At 46.4% G+C, this 27,891-nt stretch overlaps 1 protein-coding gene across 1 annotated transcript in view; it reads left to right on the forward strand.

The window, feature by feature from the left end:
- LOC119396301 (protein still life, isoform SIF type 1) overlaps positions 1–27,891 on the forward strand; it is a 263,129-nt gene that overhangs the window by 100,739 nt on the left and 134,499 nt on the right. Inside the window, exons 7-9 of the mRNA XM_049417036.1 lie at positions 829–1,083; positions 7,150–7,444; positions 10,440–10,884. Coding sequence (XP_049272993.1) covers positions 829–1,083; positions 7,150–7,444; positions 10,440–10,884 — 995 coding nt within the window. The remainder of the gene's footprint in view (positions 1–828; positions 1,084–7,149; positions 7,445–10,439; positions 10,885–27,891) is intronic.

Genomic DNA, 27,891 nt, shown 5'->3' on the forward strand with positions numbered 1-27,891 from the left:
TGCCGGCTTTATTTGTGCACATTGAATGTTGTCCAATTATTAACAACGGAGTTCGAAATCGAGTTCAGAGTTCTGTCACGATCAACAAGGCCGAACGCGACAGCGCTACGAGCCGCGGGCGCGCCACAAGTTCCAAGAAACAATCTCTTCTTCTTTCGGGGCCTTTCGGTAATCCGCAGCGTTGACCGTGACGTCACCATTCGCGTCTGATCATGTCATCCACAAAAAGAGCGCGCGGGTACGCGCGCTCGCCGCTCTTCCTCCTCGCATTGCTAGGAGGAGAACTTGGCCAAGAGGAGAGACGAGCCGATGAACGGAGCGTAGCGAAGGGAGCAGGGAAGCAAGCGAGGGCCGCTAGTGGATCATGAAACGCGTGTAGCTCCGCTATTAGGGCAACTTTTCGGAAAATTCTCGCGGCTGCGTCTTTAAGACTCGTGCACAACTGCAACACCGCAACTAAATTTCGACCTCTGGGTGCCATTTCCCATCCTCTAAGGATGAGAAGTGGTGACAGAAGCTGTTCAGTTGCCTCATCCCTACCGCGAGAGATGCAAACCATTCTGTGTTTCATTCCTATATGGAGCGTATAGTATAGTGCCTCATTACGTTACGTTATACTAATCCATTATGTTAAGTTATAATGATTCATTATGTCTCTATAACTGTGCGCTTATTCCAGTGGCTTGTACGAAGGTTGTAGCTGCTCTTGATAGCGGCTCTGTCTTCGCGACAGGTGAAAGAACCCCCCCCCCCCCTCCACGAGAAAACTCATCAGATAGCCTCTTGTCTTGATTCTGGTCCGTTTGGGTGTCGGGGTTTTCGCCGCAGGCAAGGCCTAGAGCACACCCGGTCAGGTACGACCAGCAGCCAGGCCTCGGCGCGGGCCACAGCCCGGGCCCAGGCCGTGGCCGCGGCCCTCACCGCGTCCTCGAAGCAGCAACAACAACAGCAGCAACAGGACGGGGCCTCGAGCAGCACGACGGCCGCGAGTGTACACGGAGCAGCGACGACGTCCAGGGCCACCACGAGCGGCTCGTCGGTCTCTTCGCACCGCCGCAGAGCTGCCGCCGCCGCCGCCTGTGAGTACAGCCTCCGCAACGAATGTGCCTGTACAACGAATGATTCCACAAAGAAATTCTCTGCCCACCCCTATGTTCATTTTAGAGGGACACTGAAGAGAAAACAGATTTTTGTCGTATTAGTAAATCACTCTTTAAAAAAACTAATATCACCACGCTTACCGCTTGGAAAGCGAGAAAACGCGCGAAAAGAAAATGCGGGTGGCGGTGCCACATTGAAGTTTATGCACCAATCGCCATGACATCACAGATTTTGAGAGCGTCTACTGGGACCTACACCATTCCTAATCGCTAAAGTTGAAGTACGTTGTCCTCCGAGGGGACCAGAGACTTAACATGCCAAGTTTCAGGAAATTTCGTTTAAGTGTATTTTCGAGGCTCTTGAGAGCTTGGCCTTTCATTTTATGCAAAAAAAAGAAAACTGAAAAATGTTGTGTTAGTACCCCTTTAAATAAAATTAGATCGTTGTACGTGGTAAGCCCACATCTACTATACGCAGTAACGGGCGTAGGCCAAGCAAAACCTGAGTGTGACCTTGGAGTATTTTTCTCGCCAGTCGTCTCGATGATTGGCTACTAGGACTACCTCTCCGTATAACGACGTTCTCACACACAAGGGTCACGAACATCCCGGCTATATTGTGAGCGTTACGGTACATGATATTTACAGCGTAGTGGCATCTATGCAAAGTATTTCGAAGCCTCATACGTACTTTTTTACAAAGTCATTTGTATGCACTCAGCATAGAGTCTTTAATGCTTGGACTCTGCGGTTCCCACCGTCACAATCCGTGGGATCATAAAGAAAGAAAGAAATTGGAAGAAAACATAGTGCTTCAACTAGATTGAAGCAATAATAGAGGTGAGTACCGGCCCAACACCAGATGACCGCACCAGAGCTCGCGTGCAGTGCAGGCCAAACCCACGGCAGTTAAGCCCGACGAACGTACTCGGCCAATACGATGCATACGCTTGTGTGAGGAAAAGAGGCTCCACGAAAAATTCGCTTGCCAACGCTGCTTGCGTGACGCAATGCTTTCTCCCATTTTATTTCTCCTTCCTTGGGTGCGTTCTTAGCGAGAGAGAGAGAGAGAGAGAGAGGTTACAGGAAAACACAGGTAGGTTAACCAGGGTGCCTACGCTGCAACGGGGAATGTAAAGGTGTACAATTGATATAATCGATGACTGCCACTGTTGACGTGAAAAAAACTCGAATGAAGGCCAGTCCTAACGTGGTGGGAACTATTCGTCCTCATCACCATTATGGACGTTTCGTCACTGTCATCAGGGGATCGATTGTGTCATAATAATAATAATAATAATAATAATAATAATAATAATAATAATAATAATAATAATAATAATAATAATAATAATAATAATAATAATAATAATAATCGCTATCATCACTGCCATTACAATAACTGAGACTGGTCTTCCTGCAGGGGTAGATGAAATTAAGCTATCCAGATAAGTTCATCATTAGCTTTGCCCCCAACATCGAGACAAACATCCTAGCATCACTGTTATAACCGTCATGATCAGCGTCGCAGCGATCATTATTGCATCATAATTATTCTTGTATCTATCGTCGTCAACAAAGATAACGATGGGAATAAGCGTCCCCATGCAACGTCGTTTATCCGACGCTGTATTCTAATTATAAGATATTGTGGCGCCACCTACGAGGGCCTTAAGCATGGCGTGCAGTCGTGAAGCCCAGGTTCAGTAATGTGGGCAGGTGTAGCACGCAAATGCTCTAGCGTTAAAAAAAAAAATAATGCTCAGAGCGTGTTGTGGTGGGTAAATTTTAATTCCCTTTCGTGGCTGCGTTACTTATTTTCCTGCTTTGGCCGAAATTTATCCAACGCTCCTGCCTTACACGGCAGTGCCAATCAAAAAAGGCTCGGTTTTTAAAAGAACGGATCGGTGGCGCCATCTGTCGTAGTTAGGGCGACACCACAGGCGTCAAGCGAAACGCGGCGCGCGCCTTGTTTGATCTTTGAACCGACGGAGGGCGCCACGATTACATTCCCGCAAATTACTGATTTTTACGCGTCGTGGTGGCGATGGTGATGGTTATCTTTTATCTATAGCACAAACCCAAATTTGGGGAAAGGCCACACAGCAGGTGGTAGTATCAAAGAAATAATACTTATAAAGAATAACTAGGCAAAAGAAAGACGTAAAACATGAGCATAAAGGAAACGTGCGCTAGCTTCAAATACATTATCCTGTAATAACACTTACTCAGCCGTCCATAAGGATTAAGAAATATAGACTAATAAACAGAAATAAGTAAATAACCCAACAAAAATTTCGCCGTCAACGTTTAGTCATCTATCGCACCATACAGCGCAAAGAAAGCTGATATTTCCATTAGGAATTGAGTTGCTCTGTGTTAAATTTATATTTCTTTTTATTCGTTTCATATGACTTATCTGAGGAGCTTTCAAATACGTCTGCAGACGGCTTTACTGTTCATGTCTATATATAGTTAACTTGTAAATAAATAAATAAATAAATAAATAAATAAATAAATAAATAAATAAATAAATAAATAAATAAATGGGCATATAACTAACTCATTCAGAATATAGTGTTGCTGTCGTAACAGCGAAAAGCCATTGTTAGGTAACATTAGCCAGTTATTCTACTTATTAATTAAATTATTTACGATGCGTTTAAAATTTATTTTACCATGCATGAGCCAACCGTCGATTAACTTGCATGAAGAATAAACCAAATGGCTTAACTGTTATCTTTCACGTAGACCCCACGCGTGCCGAATTGATAGGTTCGCCTACTGCATGGGCGAACCTTTTCGTGCTTTCTTTCTTTTCCGCCGTTGTGCGTCTCTTCAGTTGTTAGTCGGCGTTTGTGGTGTCCTGACTTCGTGCTTGTGTCCGTGTTTGCACGCCCTGTCTTTTTAGAAGGAAGTCGTTGCCTTCCGTGAATACATGCAGTGCCGCCACAACCAAAATTAGTTTGTAAAGACAGCTTCTTACGCTGGCGCTGCATTCTTACAGTAAAGCACGCTTTACAGGCTCTACTTTGCACCAACGAGTTCTCGGTGCATGACCGAAAATTGAATTCGTAACGTCGTCTGTGTAACGTATAGAGGCAAGGTTGAATTTTATCTCAAATTACACGTGTGTGCGTATTTAGACAAGTCTGCACTTTTTCGCTGAGTGTTTTGGCGACGTTACTGGCCGATATGTGCCTGCACGCGGACGCCTTAATCGTTCTAATATTAATGCGAAGGTCCCCTCAAACTGAATTTTGTGAATCAGTCTATGGGTTCACCTGTAAAAGACAGCGTTTGCACAGCTATAACTAGGAAGGAGCTTCTAGTAAAGTATGGCCGGACGTAAAAACTGCCAAAGAAAGCTCTAAAGAAGGCTAAATACAAACTATATGATTAGCCAACTTCGATGGAGAAGTCCATTTTGGAAGCCGTTACTGACTTGTAAGTGAGGAGTGAAAGGCCTGTGAACGAAAAGCAGCACTGGCCAATGTTGGTTAACTACTGGGTAATGATAGTTTACTGATAGCTAATTCTGGTTCGTGTTGGCTTACTATTGACTAAGTGTTGGCTCACGTTGGCTATCCGCTAGTATAACAATCTCACAAAATAATATATGTGTGTACTACTGTACCTCCGCCTCATTCCATTAATTATTTTGCACACCATGACACGGTTCCTCATAGGCGAAGCCGCCGCTATGTTTTCGTTATAACTAAAATCACAGTTTTTTTGTTTTTTTTTACCGGTCTTTAAGGTATAGTTGGAGATCATGGCGACAGTTAGTAGTGGTGCATACAATTTATTAAGCACGCTATTGTGTTCATACTGGGTTGCAAACTACAGTTTGTGAGTGGTTTAGTTGGATACCATTATCTTTTCCTTCAGGGGAGCGGAGGGGGGGGGGGGGGCGTGCTCATCCTGCGTAGATTTTCAAGGCCTACTACCGGAGGCGTCAAGACAGGCCTTGAAAATCTACGCAGGATCAGCACCTTCCCCCCAGGTGAGAAATAGAGAATAGTATTCAACTGAACCACTCATCCTGCTCATCCTACGTAGACTCTCAAGGCCTATCTTGAGGCATAAAAGTACGCCTTGCAGTCATTATCATGCATATCGTTATGCCAGAGAGTAACACGATGGACAGCTCCAACTGTTCTCCGCCAATGGGTGCCCCTGGGGAGGTTATACGTACCGCCCTGTCTGACCGGAGCTGACTGACAAATGAAGCTTTACGTTGGAAGAAAAAAATATCTGTCCAGCGGGCCGAGGAAGCCGCCACAGCTAAAGGGCTTGTGGCCGACGCCTAGGCGGGGATGTTCGCCTAAATCCCCGAATAACTCACCGGACGTTTTTGAAATAAATTGCCGTTCTGTTCTGTTCTGTTCTGTTCAGTGTAGCAACTTACTGAACTGCTTTATTTTTCCTTCACTCGCTCAATGATAGTTCACTCTTTCTGGTGGAACACCATTATTGGATAATGACCAACCGAAATTTCTTCTTCATCATCCTGACCCTCTTGCGGTACAGTTATTGCACTAGTGTGACATCGCAGTAGTCTACAACAGTAGTTTGTCAGAAAAGTTTTACGCTATAGAACTGATGTGGGACCCTGATGTGTGTCGAGTGACAGTGCAAGTTAACTGTCGCGGAACATATGAAACAAGTAGACGTTTTGGTTTATGCGATTGTTTGCGCAAAGTAGGGCTGAAATTAGCCGGAACGTGAAGGTATCTTGGTAATGTAAAAAAAAAAAATCAATAATCTGTATGACGCGCATTTGGCGATGCGACGTGTCACACGTTTCTATTGCACATACCCGAGCGCGTGTTATTTGTAAAGAAGCACACGTACCGAAGTGGATGCGCTACTTGGGGCTTCTTGTACTCATGCCTCAGTATACAACCGTTTTGCATTTAGAGCAGATTGGAGTATGTGGATAGGCATATACTAGTAAGCATTCATGCTGTGATAACGCGGCACACGAGAACAAAGTGAATTTGATGTGTGAGGGCAAGACTTAACGTTCTTGACTCACTGCCCTCCTAGTTCCTCCCGATTTGTGACAGAGCAGTGACCGCTGTCCTGACCACACCGTCTACACTCACACGCTGTAAGCACTGGTTAGCCATTTGTAATGTTGGCTATACTGCGGGGTAAATAATGGCCGATGTCGGATAGTTAGCTTATGTGATGGTTAAGGTGGGCTAATGTTGACTATTGCGGGGTATTTGCCTTCAAACATTAACATTGCCTTCACTCAACCTGAATCATACGATGTTCTCGAATACACATATATAGACGCAACCTACGTTGACTATGGCTGACGCCCTTTTCTTCTCAGGCCCCATCATTACACGCTGGAAAGCATGCAAAATCAGAAGAGCTGGCATGCCACAATTCGCTCTAAGCCTTTGAAAATGGCCTCGAAAACTACGCGACAGCCGCCTCCAGCTATGCATCTTATCTTTCTGAACTCAGCGGGATTTGGACGTTTACGCCTCGATCGTTATCCTATACAGCGGCTGTCGGCGTTCGTTCTCTACCAATTCCCGCGCCTTTATCTTTATTTTTTATTGTTTTCGTGTTTGCGCCTGCGCTTGTTCCTTCGAAGCGAAATGTGTCGAACAGCTTGCCACCCCCGTTCGTCCCTGGAAGAAGAGATTATTCTTCGCTTTAGTTGCAAATTTGCTTCTCTTACAAGCAAACGCCAACTCTTGCCCTCCACGTTACTCTGACAAGACTCGGCCTTAGGAAAGAGAGAGATAGAACAAAAAAAAAGTAACTCAACCTCCGGTTTCAAAACGCGTCTGCCTCACTTGTGAACCTCGTCTGCAAGAAGGCGCGTCGTTAAAGGGAGGGATCGCCCCACTTTTCTCGCTTAGCGGGGAATCCTTGACTGACGCAACTCCTTGACAAGTTAGAAAGAGCCATTGGCCAACTTGCAGGACGGGGGGTGGGTCTTTAGGCTGCTCGCATGCACAGGGCCGGGGCAGAGTGCCTTAATAACGTTCCTTCTTCACCCGTTCGCAGCGGGTTCTCGGAGCGGCGGCGGTGGCGAGTCGAACCGCTTGCGGGACCAGTACGCGTCGCGCAAGGAGCAGGCCAAGAGCGTCGACTACAGCCCGTCCAGCCCGCAGCTGCAGGCGTCCAGCCGCTCCAAGAGCTCGGACAACGTGTTCGAGGAGGCGTCGGGCGGCGGCGGCGCGCGCGGAGACCTGGCCGCGCTGAGCCTCGACTCGAACACGCTCAAGCGAATGCTCGACCCGCTGCCCCCTTCCTCTTCCTCCTCGCCCGACCAGCAGCAGCCGCCGCCGGCACAGCAGCAGCACTTGCACCAGGTGAGGGGCTCGACATATCTTAACGTAAAGAGGGTGATAGATAGATAGATAGATAGATAGATAGATAGATAGATAGATAGATAGATAGATAGATAGATAGATAGATAGATAGATAGATAGATAGATAGATAGATAGATAGATAATAGATAGATAGATAGATAGATAGATAGATAGATAGATAGATAGATAGATAGATAGATAGATAGATAGATAGATAGATAGATAGATAGATAGATAGATAGATAGATAGATAGATAGATAGATAGATCTGCAAAGCCAATGGAATATTTACTTAGACTTTGCCGTGTGCTATCGGAGAGTGGCAAGCAGTTCCTGTACATGCCGTATCTACAAAAAAAAAAAAAAAACCTCTGTAGTCGGGGACAACTTTCTGTGGCAATGAAGGGAAAGCTACGGGGGCGGAGCGTCTGCGCATGTACTGCTACGCGAAGTAGTCCGGTTTGGCGCGCGCCTCGTAACGCCGTGGAAAGTGATGGCTAGCGTTGCATTTCGACGCAAACGCTGCTTAGCGTCTTAGGTACGCGTAAAAGGCACAACTTTTTGAAGCACGCAAAAATGCAAAGTGACAACGTATAAAGTAAAAGAAATACAAATATCTCGCTTGTGTACGCTGCGGTCCGTCTCAAAAAGAAATACATGTAGAAAATGAAGGAGTATTTTTCTATATCTCACGCAGACAAAAAATACGAACGCAATTGTGGGACTACATTCATTAGCGGTAGGATGCGTGCATTCTGGCTCTGTAGCTTTCCCTTCACTGCCACAGAAAGTTGTCCCCGAGTATAGGTAGTTGTACTCAACCATAGGGTCGTCAGACGGATATCCACATCGGCATTGATCAACGGAGCCAATCCTACAAGTGACCCCGCAGCACCGAAGCATATACCGCAACCTCTACAATGCCACTGACCAGAATCACAGTTCATCCCTTCTTAAGTCTCTTCATGTCGTATGTAACAATAATTTATTGTTAAAACGCCTAACACATCGGACCCAGCCCGAGCCTCTTAACTGAATGAAAGTGTAAATATATAATTGCGAGCCCGAGATGTCATTGGTACTCTCGTGATTCGATAGATTACGTGCGATGTCCAACGAATGTCTAGACGTTGCAAAGTGCTTCGGAGGCGGCGTATTGAACTGTGGTGTTCCATGCAGGGAGTTCTCGCTTTTTCGTGGAATCTACGACGGTAATCTTAGAGGAAAGCGGAACAGGAAATACTTGCCATATGCAGGGAACTTTAAATTTGTTGAGCCAACAGAGATAAGTGCCGGGCACCCCAAGTGGCTTACGTACGTCCGCTCTTGCGTTATTTTGTACTCCCAGCCGCACCCGTGGAGAATACAGAGGAACGCAAGGCCTTACGCACGCAAGCCGCTTTGGAGCCCCGACACTAAAACTCTCTAATATTGCAAGTTGCGCTTGTGAGCACATCATCTATCACTGATTCACAACAAAAGACTGTAGGGGCATGGCTACCGAGGTCGTGCATTGGGTCTAAAGTTCGATGTCTACGATGTCTTTGGGGCTTCTAAAATCGCTTCCGCCGCTGATTGCTTGATTGAGCAATCAGACAGACAGACAGACAGACAGACAGACAGACAGACAGACAGACAGACAGACAGACAGACAGACAGACAGACAGACAGACAGACAGACAGACAGATAGATAGATAGATAGATAGATAGATAGATAGATAGATAGATAGATAGATAGATAGATAGATAGATAGATAGATAGATAGATAGATAGATAGATAGATAGATAGATAGATAGATAGATAGATAGATAGATAGATAGATAGATAGATAGATAGATAGATAGATAGATAGATAGATAGATAGATAGATAGATAGATAGATAGATAGATAGATAGATAGATAGATAGATAGATAGATAGATAGATAGATAGATAGATTTGATAACGGTCAACTGCAAATGTAGGCTAACATTAGCTATTGAAGATTAAATGTTGTCTAGTTTTGGCAGAATAATGGGTAACGTCGCTAGTTATGGCCAAAGTCGACTAGTGGTGCTATTTTGGACATTGTCAAATTCCACCGTATTGTCAAATTTCGTAATGGCGTAAATTTTAAGCCAATCAGAGAAGCCGTAGCAGCGCTCTGTGTCAATCAGAGTTGAGCAATGGCGGAATTTGACAGTGTCCAGAATAGTACACTAGTGTTGCCTAATGTTGATGCCGGCTAGCGTTGAGTAACGGTAGCTAATCTTGGCTAAATGAGAGCTAACGTTGGCCATTGTTTTCATATGCTGGTTTAGTAGCGCAGTTAGGAACAATGCGTAGACACTGTCTGACAACGTAGGGAGTTCATATGTCTTGGCAACACGGATGTTTCCGGCTACTTTCTCTCACGGGTCGTCATATTGTTGCGCGAAGACACAAATACGGTGACATACAACACAGGCGCGTGCGTTGTAAGTGTCCGCGTCTTCGTATTTCGGTCTTCGCACTGCACCATGACGATCACCAAACACCAGCTAGCCCAACAACGACATCCTCCAGAGTTTTAACAGCGGAACTGTTTAAGCTTTAGGTTGCGCTGGTGGTGCGCACAAAACACTCACTGCGCGTTGCCTAGCAACCACCTGGCACAATGCCAAGCAGCTCCTTGCATAGCATAGCCATGCATAGTATAGTATAGCAAGGGTGTGGGAAAGGAAAGTGAGGAGGAGGGAAAGGAGGAGGGGAGAGTGTAAAGCATAGCACAGCCATGCACAGTATGGTATAGGAAAAGGTGAGGATGAGGAAGGAAAGAAGGAGGGAGAGGAGGAGGAGAGGGGAGAGAGTAAAGCATAGTATAGCCATGTATAGTATAGCAAGGGGTGGGAAGGAAAGTGGTGAGGAGGAGGGAAAGGCCACCAGCTCTTCTGCTTCCTCCCCACTCTTCTCACCACTAGTGCGTAGATGCCCCGACATTTTTTTTTCTCACGGGCTTCGCCTTGGGCGCAGCAACAGCAGCACCGGCGGTCGGTTCCCTCGGTGACGCACGGCTCGACGACGCCGCGACTCCGCGACCGCGAGCACCGCTCCGAGTCGGGAAGGAGGCGGAGCCTGGAGCGGAGCGTGGGCCTGGACCTGGCCGACGGGTCTCCGCCGTCGGACCACTTCCTGTACGACAACCTGTGCTACGCCACCACGCCGCCCAGCTCGAGCAACGACAGCAGCTCGGAGGAAGGGGATGCCGCTGCCGGTGTCTCGGGGGGAGGCGGCGGCGCCGTCGCCTCGGGTCTCGCCACCCCACGGAGGCAGGCGTCGCACGAGGAGTCGCCCACGAGCAAGCTGCTCATGGAGTACGAGACGCATCTCAGGAACGCGCTGGCACGCGGGATGGACGCAGAGAGCTATAGTCTACACACGTTCGAGGCGCTGCTCACGCAAAGCATGGAGAACGTCGGTGAGTCTAGTTGTTCGAACGAACGTTTTTCTCTTGTCTTTCCTTTCGCCTCCGGCCACAATTCCCTGCTATACCCTTCACATGTTCGTCTACCCCGCTTCGGAATGGTGTAACAGTTCCTTGGAATCGTAGCATTATAACTGCGACTAAAACGCGAGCATGATGATTCCGCGTGTGCATGGAAGCGCCAGCATGTCCACACTGTCCTCATTAAATCTCGACTCACTGATCCAGTGTCTTTTTTGTTTGTTTTTTTTTTGCCGGTGGCGAAATATATTCGTTGTGATCTTGATACGCTGCCGGGAGTGATTGTCGACTGTCCACGTTTTTATAAATTTCCAGTTTTTTAAATGACTTTTGTGGTCGTGCGTGAACTCGGGCCGGGACAGGGGCGGATACAGAATTTTTTCGAGCAGATGTGTTGCCAGAATTTTGCTTTCGTGGAGAGGGGGGAGGGGGGATGTTCAACAAACCTTATATACGTGTTTATGTGTGCATGTATATATACATGCATGCAAACTTGAAAATTTTGCAGGGGGGGGTGAGGGGGAGGGGGCGTGAACCTCCCCCAAGCCCCCTCCATCTCCTGACTACGCCACTGTTTTTGAAGGGGGTCAATTACTTGGAGGACCTGACAGATCTTCATTTTGGGGGTATACATTAAAAAATAAAAATTAGGGGTTGGGGGAAAGTTGTCAGGACACCCAGAGATCATCTCCGCATACGCCAATGGGCCAGGATATCTTACACATAGCTTGTTTCACTTTGATAACCGCCGAACCGGTCGTGTCTGAATGACATCTCCCTGCAACGAGCACGTTTCTCCTTTAAAAAAAGGAACGGCTGCGCATCTCTGAGGTTATGCTCTGACGTACCGCAGCCGCCGGAAGCGATTACAGGAGCCGAAAGACACGTCAGCGCGACCATTGTTTCCATCGCGACTTGTGTGGCAAGTGAGTTCTGCGGAAATCCACAGAGAAGAGGAAGTTTCACGAAAATGAACGATGCCGCCTATCCGTCAACTTCGGCGCCTGTTTACAGCTTGTTAGCTTCCTGCTGCTTTCCGGTGAGCTTTGCACCTATCATTATTAACGTTCCTCTACGTATCCGATTTTCACAAAACTTCATTGCCACAGCCAGTGTTATGTGCCTCAAGTCGTCGACTGAGTCGTCTTCGCTCTGCTATGTGATGACATTCGACTTATAGTCCATGTGGTAATAGAGCGACCACCACGGAGGGTATTTTTAACGCGATAGCGTTAAATAGCTCGTTTTGCAGAAATGTCGGCGTCGGCGTAGCTGCAGACGGCGTTGGTTGTGAGCAAACAATGGAGAAAGATTCAAATAAAATAAATAATTAAAATCTTCGGCTTGAGTGAGAATCGAACCCAGGCCTTCTGCGTGGCAAGGAGGTGTTCTACCACAGAGCCGCGCCATTGCTTGAAACTGTATTGGAAAAAATCACTATATGAATATCATTTAGCTGGAGGCGTCTTTTTAACGCATGTAATATTGTGTGGCAGAAGCGTAGGATCGCGCCAGGCGTGAAAACACGTGAATCGCGTAACAAGCTGGTGTTTTAAAGGCCTACCCATTACAAAGCGCTCAGACATATTTAATCTGCATCATCAGAAAAAAGCGTGAACAAAGTTAGCAGCTGTGTAGGTTCGCTTGTTGCCTTACGGACGCGTAGTGGGCCCTTCGCTGATTCGCAAAAGGTTGAATTATGGCGTAGTGGGCACCTCGCAACTGTACATGCAGTAGGTATTTTAGGATAGTTTGAAACCGCCAATGTTACGCGCACAAACGTTAGTTTCTTCGCGGCACGGTTGAGGCATGCACCGAGAACCGAAGCCAGGCTAGCAATTGAGAAGGCGATGCGTACGGGGCCCGATTACGCTATCGCTTTCTACTCTTGAAGGCGAAGCTCAAGCGTCCTCCAAGATTTTTTCCGAGTTCGTTCGAATTCCCGAATTTTTTTCTTTAACTACGAAATAAGGCTGTCTACGAATAAAGGCTGTCACGTGACGGACCGGAAGTGTTAGGTAGTTAGGTATCACATTTAAGTCACGTGACATATGTGGGACGTATAGCCAAGATGAAGAGCTAGTGTTAAGTGACGCGACGGAGGTCTGTAAAGAACATCATGATTATTTGCCAAGCGTAAGAGTTGCTCGGACATAGTGCTAGAGCGTATTTCTCGCATTTACTAATACATCGTCGCTACATCGTCGCTACGTTTCGATGATCGCATGCCGTTTGAGTTATGGAAGCGGGAAACAGTGTCCGTAACCATCGTGAGGCAATCATGTTACGCTATATCGATCACAGCTTCGCATTCTGCCTACATCTCTCTTATACAGTTGAACCTCCTTATAACAATACAGCGTCGGAACTATAAATTATTTCGTTATACCCTATATTCGTTGTAACAGTAGAGATAAATATCGGCTCCAAGAAATGGGCAATCTGGCTTGCGAAAAATCCTGGGTACAAAACATATTCTGGGCTTCAAACTCACTATAACGAGGCAATCCTTACCTGTCTCATTGGGGCATATCAAGCTTCAGTTCATACGGGGGCGCAACCAATAAAGTGTGCTTTTTTTTTTGCTCTGGATGACCAAAATTTCCGCAACTTTTTCAAACGATTACAAACGACGTGGTTGTGAATTTTCGTTCAATATTTATTTTGGTTTTTACGCTACCTTTCGTGTTTTGAGAAACGCTCGAACCAAATATTTCTTCGTTACAGCCGATACCGCGGCAACTCTCTCGTTTTCAATTTCGTTGTTAAAAAAAAATAAATGTCACTGAAGCGTCACCAACTAGAGTTCGTGTTTATTTCGCTATAACCGATACTTCGCTATATCAGTGTTCTTTACAACGAGGTTCAAATGTATTGTTATATTACCCGCCTCTATATCTAACGGCCCCGGTCACCTTACGTATCTGCTTTTTTTCCACAATCAGTGGGTGCAAACACTTCTCCCTATTTCGACTGCTGACCATTTAATGTATTGCACCCGCTTTGAGCCCCAGAGCTTATGGAATGCAGGGTATTCACCTACGGGCAAATATCTTGGCATTCCCTTACGATGTGCCGAGTCGGTTTATGAGCTTTTGCCGCAGTCGGCACATTCCGTGTCCCGTTGCGAGCATTTGCGCCCGCACGTTGTCATCGTTGCCCACCCTGCTCGGCCTCAAGTGGCGTAGCACTAGTGCTTTTTGAGTTATTGAACTAGTTTGCTTTCTTAACTTCTTTTGCTATTAAAGGCGAAGCATTTCTTAGCGAACCTTTGGCACTTTGGATCTATCTATCTATCTATCTATCTATCTAGCCGCCTACGTCTTGGTGCTCTCATGATCGCCTCTTTAACTTGGTGTAGACCGAAATTGGCATGGGAGGGTAAGATACTTTGACGAATATGACTGTCGGGTCATGACATTAATAACGTGAAAATCCTGTCGCGTACGTCGTCAAACCCTTTCCTCCAGACACGTGCGGCACATACCCGTTTACTACGGGCCGCGGTGTACGGGTATGCGCCACAGGTGATTCACAGTTTATATCTATCCAGGAACGGCGAGAACAGACATTTGTAATTTAAATGCGAAAGCGTTAAGGAAAACCGACATCGGCAGCGTTTACCCGACGAATGGAAAGAATAAAAATTAGGATTCCAGCAGGAATCGAACCCAAGCATTCTGCGTGGCAATAAGGTATTGTACCACAGAGCCATGCCAGGTCTATAAACTGGCTTGGAAAAACAGCCTATGCAGGCGTAATTGCGGTGCAACGTCAATTGTGTTTGTGGTGCTGGCTATCTAATTTTACAAGAAAGCAATAAACACTACATATGTACTCCTATGATACAGGCGTCATATCAGATTAACGTCGGTGGTTCCAGTGTTGGCTTCGCTTTTCTAGCAGTCTAAGAACATTACATTTGTGTCCTATGATTCAGCAAGCGATATAATGAAGCATTGCTCGACCCTGGAGGAATGCATAACGAAAGTTACGCATGAAATTCACATGACTGCGCCATAAAGTGCACTTAGTTTCGATAATACATGTACTCTAACGTGAGGGCTGACTTTACGTCGCACCATAGGTTACCCTTTAAACGCCAGTCTTGTCGGCGTGCCTGGTAAGCCCACGATGTGCACACAGCTTCTACACTTACAAAAACACGTCGATCCCTCTCGTAACTCTTGACTCAAAGCGATAAAATAGAGCATAGAAGTACTCGCCGATTCGCACAACGCGTGGGATTTACCGAATTTTTTTTATATTCATTTCTCGCTTGCTTAGCTCCGGGGTTCATTGTCTGAGCGTGTAGTTTCAAGTTTAACCCGTGCCTAGTTGCCAGCTTGCTTGACCTCCAGGTCACGCTTTTGATGTGAAGACATAACCACTATGCGTCACCATGATGATGATGATATTTATCGGCATTTCCATTGAGGTTCAGCGGCGACCTGTAGTCACCGGGCGACCAGGCGATACGCTGAGCACGTTCTTATCAGATGTATGGTACACTGCCAGTGCTTTCCTTCTTGCACCGCTGCGTAAGCTGTCCAGCAACATCGTATTATATCTAACTTATTTGCAGACGCGTAAATTATTTTTTTTTTTTGTAGAATGCAACACGGAGCCCTCCAGTACTGCGCAACGCTCTTCATAGTGCCTAAAAAAATCTCTGCGGTCCCATTACTAGCGCTAAGACGACTTAAGACGAAAGCTGTTTGGCATTAGCTACTAGTATTTATTATTATTTTATTATTAGTATTAACTACTAGTCATTTAGGAACATTTAGTACTAGCTATTCGGGAGTATTTGTTCGCATTGTTTTCGAACTGCTTTGTCGACCCGCTACGACGCTGCGATGGCACGTTAGAACGAATGTGGCAAGTCTTTTGAAGACGTTGAGGCGTATATGCAAGTTTAACAGATAAGTGTATTCTTAATTTCAACTGTTTTTCTTGAAGACCTGCTGAAACTTCTTCTTTATCGCGTCGCTTCAAGCTTTCGCCAAGAAGTGTGCGCACCTCGAGTCCCAATTTTATAGCTAGCCTTTTGCCCCTTTGTTAGGCCATTCGTGTTGACGCCAAATGCGCCGGATATTCGACTCATGAGACATATGAGGCGTTCGCCTTTATAAGTACATGGTTTTTCCTGTCACGTGCATGATAAATGTGCCAGCTGGGGACGGGGTCGCACTCGAGGTCTCGTACTCGGAAGCGTTACAACATCGCCATTAATTAAGCTACCGCGCTGCTGGTCCTCATAATGTTTTACCTGCTTTCAATGAATGAATGGTTAAGTTTGTCGAGGTTCTTGCTCACATTTAACAACCCAAGGTGGGAGAGAGAAGCACAGACAAATGAGATGGGAAAAGCAGTGGACTCCCGGAGGAGCGGCTTCAATCAATCAATCAATCAATCAATCAATCAATCAATCAATCAATCAATCAATCAATCAATCAATCAATCAATCAATCAATCAATCAATCAATCAATCAATCAATCAATCAATCAGCCTTTGTATCGGTTGATTCATACAAAAAATGGGAAAGCTGGGGTCTCCCTGAAGGGATGTTTCAATCAATCCACCAAATATTAATTAATTAATTAATTAATTAATTAATTTAGTCAGTCCGTGAAGTGCCACGACAGATAACACACTGCCGCCTTTACTGATTTCTCACGCTTTACTACATTAGTATTTAGTAAGAGTAGACCGAGCACATCCCTGTGGAATGAAACGCTGTCACGTGAGGGTGCGTGAGGACGTGCGAGCGCGAAGGAAGGATGAATTGGCGAGGGGGGAAATAATGAGAGGAAGGTGGGCCGGGAATGAGGGACGTCACGGAGGTTAAGAGGAAGAGGAGGAAGGCTGATCTCTCGCGCGCACCGGACTCGGCCAGACGTGCGATGGCCGAAGATAAACGAGCCCACATAATCAGAGTCGGTATATAGCCAGACGGGACGGACTTTTCGGCTTGGCTTGTCTTCTTGCGTGCCTACTCACGCGCGACGCAACACGACACCGCCCTACCCGTCGCTGCGGCAGACCGAGAAGAGACGCGGAAAGCGTGCCTTCCGCCGAGATGGAGCGAAACAAGAAAGGGCAAAAAGGGAAGGAAAGAAAGGAAATGACGTTGGAAGAGCCCTATAGGAATGGCGTCGGGTTTAGGGGGAGACTTGCTGTTGCGTCGGCCGCGATGCTGCAGCGGCGTTAGCTCGCTGCAGCCCGACACGATATGCCGGGCCGCTACCGTGGAGGATGTACTGCATCCAGGGCTTACGTCCCTCTCGCAACAATGCGCATGCGACCGCGCTGCGCGCCCAAGCGCGCCCGTTGTACTGGTCGTTCGGGCTGCTGGACATAAACGCAACGACAAACAATGGTCTTCTATGTCCCGAGAACGACAGCGTCATCGTCGCCTATCATTCTATTTATTCCTCTATGCCTCCCCTTGTTTCTTTGCCTTTTCTACGCCTTTACGCTATATGAGTGCCAATAGCTCTATGCAGGATGTGACTGGGGTTTCCGGCAATATTTTGGTTCACCTAAATAACCAGCATTTTCAGGGGATTAAGTAAAATATGATATAATACTATAATCAAGACGAAACAACAGTTGCAAGATTGATTCACGGATTAAAATTTATGCACGAAACCAGCTCGTTTGTTTACGCGACGCGCGTCTTGTGCTGGGTAACTGTCCGAATAAAGAAAAAAAAATTTTTCCTTTGAGCAGTAGCCATCAGTCTCGAAGGTTGTGCTTATTGAGCATCGCGAACGCCAGATTTAACTTCGGGAAGCAGAAGTGCGCCTCGACCGTTATGTTTTAGTAGATGCCATCTTATTCGCTTTCGCGCCGGCGGGAATCGTCATGCTTGCAAATCTCAGACGCACTACTGAGCGCACGGAGTCCTCCCCTTGCGATTCAGGAAGCCGAGTCGGTTGTCTGTATACTCTATACTTCGAAGCAACGCTGACTCCACGCGTAATACAGCTCAGTCGGCACTACTCTGCAGAAACGGGATCGATCCAGGCGCATACCTTCGCCTTGCGCAGCTCCCTCCCCCCCTTCTTTGTTACTATCCCCTTTGTTTCACGTTGCTTCGTGTGCTTAGTTGACTCTTTCGTTTATCCATTCGCAGTATACCTTGCACTAGGTTTCCGGCTATTCCCTCCCGGCGCGGGTCTAGAAACACAGGTTCTTGTTTGACAATGCAGGACGTCGATGAAGAAAGAACGGCGTCGCCGTCTTCGCTGTCGGCGAAAATTGCGGGGCAAACGAAAGGGGCTCTCCGGCAGAGAAGCCGGGGCTAGCTGTAAGGTCTCCCGTCGCGCTGAAGCGGTATTCCGGAAACTTTTTGAAATCTTGCTGAGTTGCTGAGATGGGTTTTAGGGCGTGTGTGTTAAGACGCCGATGGTTGTTTGTTTATTTTATTTTCGGAGCTGTGTATACCGGGCAGAGTCGCGTTGCGAAGGGGACTGAGCGGTGTTCTCCCCCCCCCCCCCCTCCACTCTCTCTTTCTCTCTCTCTCTCTTTCTTATATATACGTGTGTGCGAACCTTGTAAATAGAGAGCGAGCGTACGCTTCACTGCACAGAATAGCCATCTTCCACATTCCTGTCCGACAAGTTCAGAAGAAAACGCGCAGATTGATTTTTTTTTTCGGGTCTCCAAAGTGCAATGACAGCAGCAGGCTTTCAGTAAACTGTGCCGTGCACAAAGTAAGAGCAATCGGGATTAACAGAAGGGTTCGATATTCACTAAGATATATGTACTGTGCCGAAATAACAGACAACAAAACGAAGAACGGCCCAGCGCAGTGTTAAATTTCCTTCAAATCTTGGAGCGTAGAAGTCATTATGAAGAACGCGTGGTTTCGCAATACAACTTATATTGTTATATAGGGGAAAGACGGAAATGAAGGCAGGACAGGACAGCCTACTTGTGGTGCGTGAGAGCCAAACCCGTAACCAACCTTCACGTTAAGTGCGCGATGCTGGTCCTTTCGAGCTAAGGCGGCGACTGTTATGTTTTACAACGCCTGCTCTGATGTTTGCGTGCATGCGTTCTTCCGTCATTGTCCTTACTAAGACGAAAACCTTAAAGTGCCGTATCAGATGCTAGTCTTGAAAAACGCGGTGTGCCGTACAAGAACTCCCATGCCAATAATAACAATCGCATAATAAAAATTCGGCAGATCCCACGTACCGTGGGAGTCGATGTTATGCGAAGCATACGGCGGTTAGGTGACTGTGGCGTAACTTTTTTTACTGAGCGACACGTTACAAAATGGCGCTAAAGATATGTTTAAATTTTATACGCACACATATATATGTTGAAGAGCCGCATATGTGTCCTGAGAACGCACGCACGTTTCACGAACCTGTGTGCATGTGTGCAAGAAGTTCTTGACAGTTCTTGAACTAGGGCATCATCACCGTGATCAGTGAGCACCAGCAGCTGGTCATGACTTATTACAGGATCCGGTCGTGATCGTGGTGACGAGGGGTTCATGTGTAGTGAAGTATGTGGTATAGTAGAGCTGTTGGAATTCTAGGATGCCTCGGTTCCTACACCTACACCCGTTCATTACGTCACATTTTAGCATAAAATAGCGACACACGGCTCTTGCCTGCTTAGTGTGAACAAGGAACCCGTATGGGTCCCGAAACGTCTCTGTGTTTTTCACCTCGACTTGGTCAGTGACCGCATCTACATCCTCATGCCTCGGTCATTTCGTCGACAAATCGGCTGTCGACAGAGCCGGCGACAAGTAGGAACCTAAAGCCACCCTTCGCGTTGGTGGGGTATAGGACGTCGAGGCTGGTAGGCCTGGATAGTGCTACGTGGACCAACATCAGAGGATGGTGTTTGTCGTATTCGTAGACTACTTGGGCGTATGTGGCCTACGTATCCTTGTCTACAAAGCGGCTGTCAATCAATCTGGCATCATCCTCGGTCAGCATGAGGCCATCGCCCAGCCTCGTAAGAAATGAAGTGGACACTGCGTCGTTCTTGCGGACTAAGTGCAATTTACGCTGCGGTAATGTGGATATCATATGTAACTTTCGTTAATGTATTCCTCCGGGGTCGAGCAATGCTTCAATATAGCTTGCCGAATCATATGAATACAAACGTAATGTTTATTAGACTGCTATAAAAGCGGAGCCAACACTAGAACTACAGATGTTAATCTGATATGATGCCTGTATCGTAGGAGTACACATCGTAGGAGTATCATGTAGTGTTTATTGCTTTCTTGTAAAATTAGATAGCAAGCACCACAACCACAATTGACGTTGCACCGATATTACGCCTGCGTAGGCTGTTTTTCCAAACCAGCTTATAGACCTGGCATGGCCCAGTGGTAGAATATCTGATTGCCACGCAGAATGCTTGGGTTCGATTCCTGCAGGGATCCTAATTTTCATTAATTTCATTCGTTGAGTCAACGCTGCCATTGTTGGTTTTCCTTAACGCTCTAGTATTTAAGTTACCAATGTCCGTTCTCGCCGTTCCTGGGTAGATATAAACTGTCAATCACCTGTGGCGCATACCCGTACACCGCGGCGCGTGGTAAACGGGTATGTGCCACACGTGTCTAGGGGAAAGGGTTTGACGACGTACGCGACAGGATTTTAAAGTTATTCATGTCATGACCCGGCAATCATAATCGTCAAATCCTCTTACCCTCCCATGCAAATTTTGGTGTTCACTAAGTTAAGGAGGCGATCTTGAGAGCACCCAGACGTAGGCGGCTAGATAGATAGATAGATAGATAGATACGTAGATAGAAACGCTCAAAGTGCCAGAGGTTCGCTAAGAAATGCTTCGCATTTAAAATCTGGGTTCGAGGCGGAACCGAACCCAGGTATTTTGCGTAGCAGTCAGGCATTCTATACCACGGAGCCACGCCAGTGCTTGAAGCTGCTTTGTAAAAAGATCCTATACAGGTCGTTCTGTCGGGTATGGAGTCACGTTAACAAATGTAATAATGCGTAGCAGAAGCGTAGAATCTCGCCAGGCGTCGCACCATGTGAATTGTATAACAAGGGAGTGAATGAAAGCTGCCAACCCATTACAAAGGGCTTAGCTATAATTCTCCATCATCATCGTCATCATCCACAGCATCAGCATAGAAAGAGATAGTAAACATTTTATTTAGGAAGAGAGCTCAGGAGAGGCGTCCTTAGTCCAGGATGCCTTAAGCTCGGGCAGCATCCTGGGCTCTTGCGCCTTAGCTGATCGTCGAGGTAGGAGCTGGCCAATGATCTCTGCCAAAGCTCGTTGGTGTCGTAAGGGTTGGGTGGTTTTAATGGCGATTTTCTGCAGCCTCATATCGTACATTGAATTCTTGATTCTCCGCAGATCATTGCGGAGAGAATTGTGTAGGGGCTATGAGGGGATCGCTTGTTGGGTGTGGGAGTGTGTTGACCTGTAGAGCGTGGAGAAGTCTCTCCAGCTCCCTAGGTAGCGACTTTTGTGCGGGAGCTCTGCGGGTTAGCTTGTAGTACTGCGTGATGAAGTGGAACGAGACTAGGGGATGCATGCGCTCGGACTCGGCTTCGTCAGCGTCAGCTCGGTGAGTCATATCTTGAGCCACGAGGTTGGCGATTTCGTTGCCAGGAACGGCGGGACAATGTTTAACAATCTTTAAAGGGACACTAAAGAGAAACAATGAATCGGTTTAGATTGATAAATTGTACTTTGATAACTATAATGTCGTTAAATTCACCACCATAGGTGTATTAATAAAGCAGAAAATGAAGTTCAATGTTTCATTTTTAAATTTCGCGCCAAGATCTCCACTCGTGACGTCACAGATTTCAAAGTGTATTTATCGTATTTTGGAGCCATTGGCTCAACGAAATTCTCTCAAACTTGGCCTGTTAACTACAAGGCCACAGTGTACTTCATTTTTACCGTTTAGGAAGTACGTAGGCCCTTGTAGGCGCCGTCAAAATATGTGTCGTCACGGCGAATGGCGCGGAAACTTCAAGGTGGCGTCGCCACCCACATTTTCTTTTTGCGCGATTTCGCGCTTACTAGGCGTCTTCTCGCAGCAAGCATGGTGTTTTTTGATATCGTGGAAGAGTAGTTCACTAATACGAGAAAAATCGTTGTGCTCTTTGGTGTCCCTTTAACATACGGGGAAGAAGTGAAGAGGAAGAGGAAGAATCAGCGCCGTGTCTTGTCTCCGCTACACTTTGTCTCCGTCTGTGTGCGCTGAAACCTTTCTGAAATGCTGTGCCAACTAGCCCGCCATGCCATTCTTCTGATCGTTTAACGATACTAATACTTTCAATATCCATACGTCAGCACACTGCGGCTCGGCGTAGGCGTGGCCGCGTCAAAGCGCAAGTGATCTTATTCTGTTTCGTTAAGCTATTCTATATAAGTTTGTGATCGGTTTGTCTAGATCGGTCCAATGCTCTCTACCAGTCCGTTTCAACTTCTCCCTTGCTTGTCAGCGGTTTGTCTAGGTTGTTTGTCTCCTACGCTTTACCATTAACCGAAACCACGCCCACCTTTCAAAACGCGCTGACAGTATTAATTCTATCGGAAATCGAACGCTCCCCGTCACGGAGCGTGGGCGCGTCAGAGGCCCAGCCGCACGTTGTCATAATATTAAAAAAAAAAATAAAAAATTACGCAGCCACGCTATTTGATGGTAGCTCTCCCGCAGTGGATGCCCTTTCCAAATACGCGGGCGCGCTTCGGAGAAACGTCGTACGCAAAGCGATCGAAAGCGCCGCGGCTCCCGACAAAAGAGAAGCGCTAAACGACCGTTAGTTCGGCTATCTTCCGAGGGGTGGCAGCACTATACAAGGGGAGAAGGCGTGCGCCGGTGGCGCCGTCCTCTGGGATCAATGCGAAACGCGGGAGCGCGGTGCGGAAAGGAAAGAGGGAGGTGGCATGGGAGGAGCGAAGCGAAAGCCACTGCGGTGCTGGGAAAGGGTGAGACGGGAATTGAGCGGATAAACGGGGGAGAACTTACTGTGGGACTCTGCGGGATACTGGAGTAATGAAGGAGGGCGTGTGAGGATGACCTTTCCCGACGGATAGATCGACGATAGGGGTTCGTTGGTTGCGGTAGTCTATGCGTCGTGGAATTCCGACAGGAGGGACAACTCCCGCTTTGTGGGAGTAATTGGGGATGGCGCTGGAGAAATGGGGAGATTTCTGAGGGTGATTTTTCCCCCCTCTGAAGCGTGCAAGGAGTGACCTTTTCTGGTGGCTGGCTGATAGAACGTCGACCCAAGTCTGTGAACGCAAAAGGATTTTTTTTTTCAATCTTGAAAGAAATAGTTAGGGATGATGACGTCGGAAGTCGAAATTTGGTCGATTTTAAACAAACGCATTCATATTTTCGCTTCGGCATGCTCTTCGACTTTATTTTATTTTATTATTTTTTTGCTCATAACGGGAGGATTGGTTGTGGGTGTTTTCTTTTGTTTTTCGCTAAGGCGTACTATACAGATTGGGCTCCTTCTGCTGATTAAGAAAGTGTAATTAAATATTATATTAAGAAAGTGGTGAGATGAGTATTTTTTTGTTGGATTCAGAGCTGGCAGAACATTTTATGAGGCTCGCTATCATGCGCATTCACTCAATTATGTTTTATGGGCTTACACGTACTTCGAGCTACCGATAGCTGAAAAGGATGGTGAGGACACGAAGAGCAGTCAGCACACCACGAGAGTCGCTTGTTGCCCATTCCTTTGTGTGGCCTGTCATATCCGTCTTTTTTTTTTTTCATCGAGAAATCCCTAGAAGTCCTTAAAACAACTACAAAGAAGCACCTACCAGACTTACTGGGAAACGAGGCAGCCGATGCTTCCGCCCTAGCTCAAGTTCACCGGGCCTTCCCACAGGATGCGCTGAGGAGGAAAGGCGATGTTCCTAGAAAGTACACCGATATTTTGCAATACTACAGTCTAGAATAAAAAAAAAAACTTATTCCTCACATCACCCCAGCCTAACATAGCACACTAAAAATTTTACACCCTTGAGGGTGTAAAAAGCCATTTTTCTCATTGTACGTCCAACGCGGAAAAGGGTGTTAGTGTCATTTACACCCTTAAGGGTGTAAAATGTTTAGTGTGATAGGGAAGAGGCAGTAACCCTGTGAAAATTACAAACCAATAGTTACGTTCACGGCATCCTAATGCACCGAATTTCACCGACCGAACGTCCGTACTCTACTGTGATGTACCCCACACCCTGTGCCATATGGTATGGGGATACGTACGGAAACCTGGCACCGTGGGCAATCAAGCAATGTCCGAAGAGCAGTGGAAGGCCTAGCTGTCACCCTCGGACCCGAAGAATCAGCGCAGCCTGATAGAACGGGCTCGAGAGATTGACGTCGGGGGTTTGTGTGTCTTATGATCTTTTTCTTTCATCACCATCGTCATCATCATCAACAACAACAACTTACTGGACACACAACTTGGCGTGCGTGAAAGAACTGCAGGACTTCCCGATACAATGTTCTTCACTAAGTTCAAAACAACAAGCCGAAGTTTTCAATATCCCGAAAATGGGAACCTCTTACTCATTCGCCTCCAGCCCTCGAATCGTTATACTTCGGGATTCAAAACACTATCACTTAATAAGCAACGAGTACGGATACAAACTAACTGCGTAGCATCTAGCTTAATCCTTTTTCTGGTAAGCACGAGGCTGCAGTCACCGAATTAACGACCTGCGAACGCCGTCCTGAAAGAACAACGAAAGTCATTTCTCCAGAACCAGAGATCAGCTTTTCTTGAACCCAAGACTTCAGAAAGAAAGCGGGAGAAAAAATATATATACATTTCGAATGTTTCTTGCGTACGAGACGATAAATCCGCTTATTGTTTTCTAAGCCTCTTTCGCGCTTCGGCGATTAGTGAAAAACATCGAGCTCTATTATTTTTATTTCATTTATTTATTTTGTTCTAGTCGGCATAGCGTCAAATTATGCCTGTGCCGCCGGTGCGGCTGCTTGTTATCGGTGTTTGCGACGAAGACAGAGCGACGATCGCCTCTTTTTCTCGCGCTTCGCTTTTTTTTATCGTGCGCGCAATTCCTCTCAAAGATGTCCCTCGCGGGATCTTTTCTATCCGCGTATTCCCATATCATTGGGGCTAAAATGCTTCCCCGTTTCCAGTCTGTACTCCTGCTGCATTTTTCTTGTTTCGTTCTTGCAGTTAGTCTTGTCCTCGCTCGGCGTTCCGAATTTGCATTATTAATCTTCTATTCCCTTAATTCCTCGCGTTTGGCAGCTCTTTCTGTGATCTTTCTCGCTCCTTATCTTGTTTCTTTTCTCCCTTCCTCGCTCCACCCGCTTAATTCGTGTTTCCGTTTGTTCCGCGCATTTTCGTTATCTTTTGTTCCTTCACTCCCGCCTTCTTTCTTGCTTCTCTTCCTACTGTGCCTAGTCTATCGTTATATTCATTTCCTCAGTTTCATCCGAACACATTCCTACATTAACCCTTCATTCTCATTTGCACATCTTTCTTTCTCTACTTCTTTCACAACCAAATTTTTTTCTCTGCCTCTCATACTTGGTTCGTTTTTACAGCGAGGCCGTATGTGGCTAGGGTTTCGTGTATTTGTCCTGTCCCTCAACAAAAACGCACGTGCCACAAAAACCAGCAAAACTCCGCCACACGCCACCGGTCAACTAAAAACGAAGAAGGGGACACACGGGCGGCGGCAAGCACCAATTTAGATGGTGCACCAAACGCCACGCGCTTGCGGCAAGCCAGACAACACGACGCGTGTCGCGAAATCGAGAATGCCGCAAAAAGGCGCAAGTACTATACGCTAAATTCGAAAGGGTGTTTCTGGACAGATAATTCGTATTTAGTTGCAGGGTGTGTGATCGGCTACGGTTCTAAACTCCGTGTCACCTCGGTGTCATGTGCTAAGCAGCTTTGCTGTTCGTCCACACTCACGGAGTGAAATGGCTCTCAATTTCTTGCAAAGCCGAAAGCCTTAGATGGCTCATCGAACGCGAAAAATTGACCGTCGCCGTCAACATGAATGAGGAAAAAAAATCATCACGTGATGACGTCAGAAAATGACGTCACAGATCTCCGAAATTCGTGACGTGATTACGTATCGCATGACACATATGACACATATCCTATAATCTCGTATGATCGTACGAGAGTTCATACGGGTTCATACGACATGATTGGATATGTGGCATATGTCTCATATGAGATTTTTCGATTGGGATATGATGACGTCACCAAAGGTGCGCCGATCCCGGAGGCAGTGCAAAACCACGTTAGGTGCACAAAGCTTTCGGAGGGGTGGGAGGATTAGTATATCGACCGAAGGTGGCTTTCACCTTCGAGTCGTCTTAGGCGAGTGCGTAAGGGACCCTGTGGTTTATTTTTTCTCATTCTATAACTTTCATCGAATGCATTCCTTGTTGGTTGGCGATGGAGCTTCGCCTTCAAAAACAAACAAACAAACAAACAAACAAACAAACAAACAAACAAACAAACAAACAAACAAACAAACAACATAAAGCCAATACAATAGTGAAAACGCGCTGTAATGCTCTTCGCTGCTCGGAAGACAATGTAGCGAGGAGGCATCGGAGAGGCGGAGTCGCGAAAACAATGGGCAGCTTCGCTACGGATCAACACCGGAGCGCCTTTTTCTCAAAAAGGAAAAAAAAAAAAAACGCTCGAAGATTCTCTTTTTTATAGTGAATGCGGACACCCCTCTCCTTCTCCTTACTTTCTAGCAAGACACGCCGTAAGATGGCGTACGTGTGCCTTTCTAGGCCAGGCTGCGCCGTGTCACCAAAAGATTGAAACGAAGCCTAACAATCTGGGGCGGCAGCGTTTCGCTCCTCTTTCATTTTAACTTTTTATTATGTATATATTTTTCGTTTTTCGACGAGAAATATATGGTTTCGCCTGTTGTCCTCGTCTTCTGTCGCAGTTCGAATTACGGCTGCGAAAAAGAGAGCCGGACTCTTTCTCACTGCATTGGTGCTTTCTTTTTTTAATGCGACATCTATCGTCGACATCGCTTTGTTTCTGTTTTGTTGCCTCTTTCACAACATTTTCCGGCTGTTCGAGGGATCAAACTCTCTTCGTTCTCCGTTTCGGTTTTTGAAACGTCTTTCGAGTGCGCGCTTGTTGACAGGTCAGCGTTATCGGGTTTGTTAAAGAGAATACGCCTTCCCTCGCTCCTTTGTACGCTTTCCTGGGCCTTTTGTTTTCCTCCCGGGATCCGTTGCAAGCGAGCGACGATGCGGAATCGTTCCTCACAAAACAACGAGATGTGTAGTTTTTTTTTTTTTTTGCTTGTTTCGGGGTAGGGGCTTGTGCGAGTCGGCGAAAAGATTTACTGTTGTCACTAAGCTTTTACCTCGTTTCTTTGGTCCCCGTTTGTGCTGTTTAGTTGTACTTTATCTTTTTTTTTTTAACTTGCTCCCTTTCTTTCCTGTTTCTTTCTTTCATTTCTCTTTCTTTTTCTTTTTGCGAATGCCTTTGCTGCTTGGCTCACAGATACCCTTGACTGTAGTAAATTCGCGAATGTCGAATACGCGTCTCTAAAGACGATGTCTCATGTTACCCCAACCTTGTGGCGCAGTTCTGACGCAGATGTTCAAGCCTACCTTGTTTTTGTTTTTCGTTTGTTCCGTCTAGTCCATCTGTTCTCGTGTCTTTTTCGTTGAGGTGTTAGCAATGTTCAGCAGTGTTAAGCTTCCACCGAGGCTTTGTTCTTGTGGAATCTTCTTTGAGGTGTTTGCAATGTTAAGCTTCCAGCTAGGTTGCGTTATCTAGACTGGAAGTATTTCTTCTTTTTTTTTCTTTCAAGTTGTTCAACAAGTCAGTACCACGACGATAATGTAGTTTTGATGATGATAATCATATTATACGCGAGCATATATTTTATTGTATGTCCGCTGTTTGTAACGGCGGAACGGTGAGCGATGAGCTGTGAGCCTACTGTATGCAGTT

The sequence above is a fragment of the Rhipicephalus sanguineus genome, chromosome 6 (genome assembly GCF_013339695.2).
Source record: "Rhipicephalus sanguineus isolate Rsan-2018 chromosome 6, BIME_Rsan_1.4, whole genome shotgun sequence".
Classification (NCBI taxonomy): domain Eukaryota; kingdom Metazoa; phylum Arthropoda; class Arachnida; order Ixodida; family Ixodidae; genus Rhipicephalus; species Rhipicephalus sanguineus.